Below are 8,761 nucleotides of genomic sequence, written 5' to 3'. Positions count from 1 at the left end.
CTCATTTTTTCTGGACTTGAGCGCCAAGGTCAAGAACCAAATTCTTGGACAAAGTCATTCATTCAACAACAAAGCACCTACGAAATGCCAGTCGCTGTGCTAAGCACCATTTGAGCCTCAATTTTCTCATCTGCAAAATGAATCGTGCTTCTCAACAGAGAAACGATGGGCATCTTGGGCAGGGCAATTCTTTGCGCGGGTCTGTCCCCTGCCCTCTAAACGACAAGGACTCTACCCTGTAATTGGGACAACCCAAGGACACCCCCCGCACATTTCGAAACGGCTCCTAGGGGGCATTTTAGCCCTCGATGGAGAACCCCCGGCCCACTCTCTACCATTTTTGAAGAGCCAGGGAAAGGGGGAGGCCTAAGATAAGCAGGATCTGCACCATGTTTCCGGGGAACAGAGCCTTCTGCTGGCCCCAGAACGAGCTCGTCAACTTCCCCGGGGCTCTCGGTTCTGACTCCTCTCTTTGCGGCCAGGATACAACCCAGGAACCTCTGGTTTCCGTTCCCGGCCGAGCCTGGGGTCCTGCGGGAGAAGGAATGGCGGCGCCCCCGTCCGCCAAGCCCTCGGGATGCGAAGGGTTAAGGCAGGTGGCCGCGCAGAAGGCCCCATCACCGCTACAGGAACCATCTCTGCGGCCGCGCCGGGAGACTTCGAGGTCACGTGGGAGCGAGGGCGGGACCCAGCGAGGGGCCGACCAATAGGCTGAGCTGTCGGTGGGCGTGATAGCCAATAGGAGCAGGGCGAGGGGTCCCGGGACTGGGAAGAAACGGCGGCCGGGAGGGGGCTCCGGGGACCATGGGGCTTCTGACCATTCTGAAGAAGATGAAGCAGAAAGAGCGGGAGCTGCGTCTTCTCATGCTGTATCCTGCCGGACGCCGCAGCCGCGACGGTAGCGGGGCCCTGCCGGGCCGGCGGTGCCAGGCGCCCCCTACTGGGCGCGGGGGGCGCGGCCGGTCGGCCCGTACCAACTGCCCCGTGTGCGTCACGCACGTGGGCCCTACCAATCGTTCCGGCTGGGGGCCGGAGAGGGCCGTACCACCGGCTCGGGCGGGGGGGGGGGGGGGGCTCCGTTCCCAAGGCCAAGTGGGTGGGCCTGAAGGCGCGCAATGTAGGGGTGGGGTGGGGTCTGGAGGTGACCCGGACGCCACCGTCCGTCGGTCTGTCCCGAGCGTGGGGCGGCTGTCTTCCCCAGCTCTGCCCTCCGCCTTCTGTCCGAGGATGCCAGGCCCGGCCCCGCCCCCAAGGTCGGACTCCTGGGGGCGTGCGGGCCCCGCCCTCCGCTCCCCGGGGAGGCGGGTGTGGACTCCGCGTGTCCTTTCGCCGGTGGGGCCAACTGTCCGTCTCTTTGCGGCCGTTCGGCCTGTTTGGCCCCAGGGCCTCGCCGACCTCCTGAGTCCGCTTAGCAGGCGTCCGCGCTCGTTCGCCCTCCTCTGTGCCGGGCCCTTGGGGACTCTGTGATCTGAGAGGGGGGCGGCCCTCACCCCGAGTTCCCCTAGCAGGAGAGAGAAGACATTTATGTGTGCAGATAACTTAAAATAATATAGTCACATCATGTCCGTTTTAAAGAGCTCCGAGAAAGGCACAGAGAATTCACTCAGGCGATAAATATGTATAGAGCGCTTACTAGGTGCTAGGCAGTGTCCTTGGGGCTGGGGGAAAGAGCAAAATAAAAAAATCCCACCTTCATGGACATTCTGTAATGTTGGGGGAGAAAGATGTTAACAAAGCAAATAAGTAAAATATATAGTATGTATGGAGAAGAATGCAGTTTAAATAAGGTGGTTGAAGAAGGCCCCATTGAGAAAGTGACGGTTCATTAAGACATCGAGGTGAGGGATGAACCATGTGGATATCTGGGGAAGATTGTTTAAGCAAAGGGAACAGCAGGTCCAAAGGCCTCAAAGGAGGAACTCAACTGGTGTGTTCAAAGGAACGTGAGGGAGGGCAGTGTGGCTGGAGAGAGCGAGCAAGGAGAATACTAGATTAGGACAGAGAGGTGATGGAAGAGCCGCCTCACGTGGGGCCTTTGGGTTCTTGGCAGAGGGGAGGCATGATCTGAGACCAGTTAGGCCATTGCTATAATCTGGGTGAGACAGGATGGTTGCTTGGACCAGGATGGAAGCAGTGAGGTGATGGAAGTCGGGGGACATTTTGACAGTAGAGCCCCCAGGAATGACTGCTGGGTTGGACATGAGTGTGAGAGGGAGAGGGTAGTCAAGTGTGACTGCTAGGTTCCTGGCCTGAGCAATTAGAAGAATGAGGAGCCACTTGCTGAGATGGCTCCTGTGAGACACCTTAGAAATGTCAGATAGGCAGCTGGATATAGGGACCGGTGTCCAGGGGAGCAGCTGGGTGGGACATATAAATGTGGGCGTCGTCAGCATAAAGATTGGATGTGAAGCCGTGATCCTGGATGAGATCACTGAAGGTGATTGTAGACAGAAAGGGAACGCAGGCATACCTGGATCAAGAGGTCAGGGAGATGAGGTGGAGAGCCCCGGATGAGGTGGAGAGCCCCGGGAGGCAGGAGGGGTACCGGGAGAGGGCATGTCCTGGAGCAGAGGAAGGGGCAGGCCACTCTGTCAGGTGCTGCTGGTGGAGCAAGAAGCCCAGGAGTGGGGACTGCACGACCACGGGAGAGCTACGCGGGGGTCTTTAGAGACTGACCTTGGCGGGAGCAATTTCTGGGAAGCAGTGGGAGCAAAAACCTCATGGGTTCAAGAAAGAGCAGGAGGACAAAAATTGGGAGGGTGAGTATGGACAAGGATTTTGAGATTTGCTATAAGGGGAAGGAAATAGAGAAATAAGTAGGGGAGCGAGGCATCAAGAGAGGGTGTTGTTTGCATCCTCTAAGGCGGGAGAGACACCAGCTTGTCAGCTGATGGGAATGATCCAGGGGAGAAGGAAACGTGGATGATGGGGTTAAGGGGGAGGGGGAATCGGGCTGAGGCTGGGTCTCACGAGAGGTTCTCTCTCGCCCCCATTTCGCTGGTTTGATCACTCACCCAGTCAGAAGAGCAGAAAGGCTGCAGAGGCCAGGGCCTGGGCCCCCCCAGCTGCAGGCCCCCTTAAGTGTTGGAAGGAAAGAGGAGGTGCTTCCCTCCAGCTGGTGAACTCACCTGTTTGCACACTCATTCAGCAGCAGAGGGTTTGGAATATTCCAGAAACAGGCGAGAGTGGCTTCCTCCAGATACTTGTTACTGTTCCCTCTGCCTAGAATGCTCTTCCCTCAGTCCATCAAAGAGCTGGCTCCTTGGTGCCGGCCTGCTGGCGCAGCGGTTAAGTTCGCACGTTCTGCGTCAGCAGCCTGGGGTTCCCAGTTTGGATCCTGGGTGCGGACATGGCACTGCTTGGTATGCCATGCTGTGGCAGGCGTCCCACATATAAAGTAGAGGAAGATGGGCACGGATGTGAGCTCAGGGCCAGTCTTCCTCACCAAAAAGAGGAGGATTGGCGGCAGATATTAGCTCAGGGCTAATCTTCCTCAAAAAAAAAAAAAAAAAGCTGGCGCCTTGTAGTTTGGGCCTCACCCCAAGACCCTCAGAGAGGCGCCTGAGCTGAGGGAAGCTCCTCCCATGGGCGTCTCTGGAAGCCTCTTCGTTGTGTCTCTAATGCTCCCCTGGTTCCGACAGGACCTGTTTCTCATTTGTTTGCACTCTACCAACTGTCTTTGCACAAGAGTGTAAGCTGCACAGGGTGGGGGCTTTGACTCTGGGGTACGCCCTGCACAGAGGAGGGCCTGGCATGTAGCAGATACTCAGTAAAGATCGTGGAATGAATTTGGTCAGGAGGAGATGATAAGATATTTATTTCTTGAAACCTTCACATTTATCATGGGCCGATTGTGGGTCAGGCATGTGCTCAACGCATTTGGATACCTAGTGAGAAAGGATTCGGCCCCTAAAGAGAGGGGCACTGTGATGACGTCCCCACCCTGCAGAGCACAGGCACTGCTCCTTAACCTGTGACCTAGAGGTCTGGACAATGCTGGCAAAACCACCATCCTCAAGAAGTTCAATGGGGAGGACATCGACACCATCTCCCCGACACTGGGCTTCAACATCAAGACCCTGGAGCACCGGGGGTGAGCAGGGTCCCTGTGGGCGGGCCGCCCGGAGCAGGGCAGGGAGGGCAGCCAAGGGGCCAGGCTGACCCTCCAGCCACCCCGTCCCTGTGCAGATTCAAGCTGAACATCTGGGATGTGGGTGGCCAGAAGTCCCTGCGGTCCTACTGGCGGAACTACTTCGAGAGCACCGATGGCCTCATCTGGGTGGTGGACAGTGCCGACCGCCAGCGCATGCAGGACTGCCAGCGGGAGCTCCAGAGCCTTTTGGTGGAGGAGGTGAGCAGGGTGCCTGGCTGAGCGGGGGGAGCTGGGCTTCCACCGGCATCCAGGCCCCAGTACTTTATGCACATATGTGGCAGTGTGTACGCCTTCCTCAGCAGATTTCCTGAAGGGCCCCTGACCCCAGAGGGAGCCCTGGGGCGCGGTCTGTTCCTTCTCTGAGCCCTCATCATGTGCCCAGCACTCTTAGGGAGGCAGAGACATGTTTACCTGGTCCGGGGAGGCCCACAGTGCTGCGGGCGGGGCACGCTGTGGACCGAGACCTGGGTTCACATCGCTGTGATGTCCCCGCTTCACCACCCTGAGCGTCATCAAGTTTTTCCACGAATGCCCTTTTTCTGTTCTAGGATTTGATCCTGGGTCCTGCACTGCATTTAGCTGAAAACCAGGACACTTTTAAGAGTGAAAGTTGTTGTTAATAATTATGCAGGGGTGGGCCAGCCCGGTGGCTCAGCGGTTAAGTGCACATGTTCCACTTCGGGGGCCTGGGGTTTGCTGGTTCGGATCCCGGGTGCGGACATGGCACCACTTGGCAAGCCATGCTGTGGCAGGCGTCCCTTATATAAAGTGGAGGAAGATGGACACGGATGTTAGCTCAGGGCCAGTCTTCCTCAGCAAAAAGAGGAGGATTGGCAGCAGTTAGCTCAGGGCTAATCTTCCTCAAAAAAAAAATTATGCAGTGACAACAGGCATAAACGGGACTGTCCTGGGCATACCGGGACCTGTGGTCACCTGGCATAACAGTAGCCACCTCCTGGGGGTGTCAAGCAAGTCCATGGAGATCATGGCTGTCACGTGCCCAGGCCTGGCACATCAGGCCCTTTGTAAGGGCTAGATCCACTCACCCACCTGGAGGGACGCCCAGGACCCAGTGCATATATGGAAATAACGAGAATCAGAGGCAGGGACCTGTCAGGGTGGTGGGACAGTTAAAGGGCTACATGAACTTGGAAGAGGAAGGTGACTTCCAGCAGAGCCCTGGGCCCGGCATTTTTCCTGCATGTCAGGTCATCAGACGGAGCAGTCTAGAACCACAGAGGGCTCAGGGATCATCTTGTCCATCCCTGCTCCCTGTTTGTGGAACAGGAAACTGAGGCACGGGGGAAAGAGGTGCCCACTGCGTAGTGATGAGCTGGAAGCAGCGCCCCGGCCCAGCCCAGGGCTCCCTCCACCCCATGTCTGGCCAGCCTCAAAGGCCGCGTCCACACTGCCCACCCCACCTGGGCCTCTCCCACCACCACGGGGCCTTGCCCTCATCTTCCGGTTGATCTCTGACCCAAGATGCTCTGGGTGATTGGAGGAGGGTTCAGGCGGCGCCCTGAGCCCCTCCCCAGCGCCCCTCTATTTCTCTCCCCCAGCGCTTGGCCGGGGCGACCCTCCTCATCTTTGCCAACAAGCAAGACCTGCCCGGAGCGCTGTCCTCTAACACCATCCGCGAGGTGAGTCCAGGCCTCGGCGCGGGCTCACGGAGGAAGTGGGGCACACGTCTCTTGGTTAATTTACTTAAAAAGCATTTGTTAGCCCCTGCTGTGTGGCAGGACCTGTGCCGGGCTCTGGCGATTTGGTGATTAATAAGACTCAGTGGTGCCTCACAACCAGGGGGGAGGCAGCCTTGCAAATAGATTTTTCCAGAGGATCACAGTAACCACGGGAGTGAGTGCTTTCTGCGTGCTAGGCTCTTTGCGTGGATCAGTTCATTCAAGTCTCACAACAGCCTCATGAGGCAGGAACTGTTGTCATTCTATAGGTGGTAAAGCAGGCTTAAGAGGTTGGGTAACTTGCCCAAAGTCACACAGCCAGTAAGTGGACAAGCCAGGATTTAAATACTATCTGACCCCAGAGCCTGTGTCTTAACTGTTACTCCAGAGCTTGAGCACCAGAATGAGAAAGAGTGGGGTTGTAATCTTGGTTCTGACACCTACTAGCTGTGTGACCTTAGGCAGGTTGCTTAACCTCTCTGAGCTTTGGTTTCCTCCTTGGTAAAACAGCCAATACAATCCCTGGCTCATGGGGTCTTGGGTGGAATGGATGAGGGGATGTTTGTGGGATCTATAGCACAATGCCTTGGTCCTAGCAGACACCCGGAAGCCCGTGTTGCTGTTCCATTCTAAGGGGTGGTGCTGGCATGGCAGTGTACAGAGAGCCCAGGTGCATCTGGGGGCTGACAAGTCTTCACCAGGGGCCAGGGGAGGCTTCCTAGAGCAGGACCTTGAGGGAGACATGGATTTCCCCTGGGCCAGGATAGGGAAGGGGCTGCCAGCAGGCAGGACCTGTGGTCCCCGGGCCCCACCAGCACCTCCCACTCTCCCAGGCCCTGGAGCTGGACTCCATCCGCAGCCACCACTGGTGCATCCAGGGCTGCAGCGCCGTCACCGGGGAGAACCTGCTGTCCGGCATCGACTGGCTCCTGGATGACATCTCCAGCCGCATCTTCACGGCCGACTGAGTGGCTCCAGCTGCCCCCCCACCTCGCAGTCCAGGCCCCCCCCCCACCAGGCCCTCAGCAAGCACCATCCATGGCGGGTGGGAGTCCACCAGCCCGACTAACCTTCCTCGTCCTCCTCGAACCTACTGCTGCCACTGCTCCCCACGGCCAGCTGGCTCCCGTGGCGGGAGGCTGCCACCCCGGCTGTCACCCTGCCCCTGCCCCGGCTCACCTGCAGCCACTATACCCAGAGGAGAGGGCTGGGGCCGGGAGGGGGCTGCCTCTGCTGCTCTCGAGGCTGTGGGCCTCGTCCTTTGCTCAGCTGTGAGAATAAACCATTCTTTGCCCCAATTCCTGGCTAAGTCGTTTGTTGATTCAGTAGCCTTAGAGACTGCCTGGAACCCTCCATCCAGCAGGGCACAGTCAGAGGGTTAACTGCTGCTGTGTCAAGGGGACGTGCAAAGAATTATGGACGCACAGGACAGCGCGGCCGCTGATTCCACTTGGAAGAATCCAGGCGGGCTTCCCAGAGGAGGTGACATTTAAGCTGGGAGCAGAGGATGAGTAGAAGTTTTCTAGGTAGAGGGAGGGGGAGACAGTTTACTAGAGCAACTGCTGCCCTCATGGGTGTGAATTAGAAAAAGGCACACGGCCCTACCTGGGGCTTATGGCTTGTTGAATGAGACCTGGGCTGAATTTCAGCTCTCAACTTCTGGCTGTAGCCAGGAACCCACATGCATGTGGACAACCTGCACAGCTGTACGAGGCAGCATTGGCTCAAGCTGAAGAGCAAGGGCTCCTGGGAAATGGGGAGGGCTGAGGACTCAGGTGTAGGAGGATGTGAGCATCAAGCAGGGCTGGCTCACGGCGGGGGTCGCAGGGTGGGGCGCACAATGTGACTTGCTCAAAGCCACCCAGCTAGGAAGTAGGGGGAGCTGGGATTCGGACCCAGCACGCTCAGCCACTACACTCTGCTAACTAGTTCCAGTTTTTGTCTCTGCTCGAGATTCAGCGCCAGCGAGAGGCGGCCTGCTGTGTCTACTGAGGGAAGGGCGGTTTTCCCAAGGGGAAGGTCAGAAAGAGACAGACATTTACTCCAAACTGGCACCAGGCTCCCTTCCTGGAGGGGAGACCCCTGCAAAATCTGGGCTCTGTTAGGATGGAAAAAGGGAATTGGAGGTTGGGTGGACAATCTTAAAACATAAACTGTTGGGGCCGGCCCGGTGGCACCGCGGTTAAGTTCGCACGTTCCGCTTCGGCGGCCCAGGGTTTGCTGGTTTGGATCCCACGTGCGGACATGGCACCACTTGGCAAGCCATGGTGTGGTAGGCGTCCCACATATAAAGTAGAGGAAGATGGGCACGGATGTGAGCTCAGGGCCAGTCTTCCTCAGCAAAAAGAGGAGGATTGGCAGCAGATGTTAGCTCAAGGCTGATCTTCCTCAAAAAATAAAACATAAACTGTTCTTCAGTGTAGAAAATTAGAACCACCCCTGCTGTCCTCTGCAGGGTGACACTGGTCCCCATGTTCCCAAACCCTGTGGCAAATGATCACACCCAGGCTCCAGAGCCAAACCTTAGCTCTGCCACTCACTGGTTGATGCTGAGCAAGTTGCCTAACCTGTCTTTGCCTCAGTTTCCCCATCAGGGGAAAGATAATGGCAGCTACTTCCTAGGGTTGGGATGAGGACCAAGTGCGTGGGTGTGTTGTGTGTCATAAACACTGTAGAATGTTGGCTATAATTATCATTATTTGAACCAGTAGGAGCTCAAGCACATCCAACCAATGTGAACTCAGCCGTCCGCTGATCCGGGTGAGTCACCCCAGTGTTCAAGTCCTCCTGGGACCCTTAGTAAAGAACACTCTTGATTTGAAAAGCAAATTATGCATGGTTAGAGACAAACAAGAAAATAACAAGGCTGTGCTCATCTCAAAGGCCTGTGGCTGGGAAGGATGGGCTGCGGCAGGAAGTCTGCATCTCA

General features: G+C 57.0%; 1 protein-coding gene across 1 annotated transcript; it reads left to right on the top strand.

Annotated features, from left to right (window-relative positions):
- The first annotated feature begins 731 nt into the window (after positions 1 to 731).
- On the top strand, positions 732 to 7,130 carry ARL2 (ADP ribosylation factor like GTPase 2). Its single transcript, XM_046642829.1, has 5 exons — positions 732 to 869; positions 3,983 to 4,093; positions 4,189 to 4,351; positions 5,713 to 5,793; positions 6,666 to 7,130. The coding sequence occupies exons 1-5, from the start codon at positions 805 to 807 to the stop codon at positions 6,798 to 6,800; spliced, it is 555 nt and encodes a 184-aa protein (XP_046498785.1). The 5' UTR covers positions 732 to 804; the 3' UTR covers positions 6,801 to 7,130.
- The last annotated feature ends 1,631 nt before the right edge of the window (positions 7,131 to 8,761 follow it).

This window comes from Equus quagga, chromosome 17 (assembly GCF_021613505.1).
Source record: "Equus quagga isolate Etosha38 chromosome 17, UCLA_HA_Equagga_1.0, whole genome shotgun sequence".
Taxonomy (NCBI): Eukaryota; Metazoa; Chordata; class Mammalia; order Perissodactyla; family Equidae; genus Equus; species Equus quagga.
This window is presented reverse-complemented; position numbering and strand designations above follow the sequence as displayed.

Bases quoted from the DNA above. Each gene is read 5' to 3' on its own strand.
- ARL2 (XM_046642829.1), top strand. From the start codon at position 805: ATGGGGCTTCTGACCATTCTGAAGAAGATGAAGCAGAAAGAGCGGGAG. The intron at 4,094-4,188 runs GTGAGCAGGGTC...GTCCCTGTGCAG, and splicing joins AAGACCCTGGAGCACCGGGG to ATTCAAGCTGAACATCTGGG. The intron at 5,794-6,665 runs GTGAGTCCAGGC...CCACTCTCCCAG, and splicing joins CCTCTAACACCATCCGCGAG to GCCCTGGAGCTGGACTCCAT.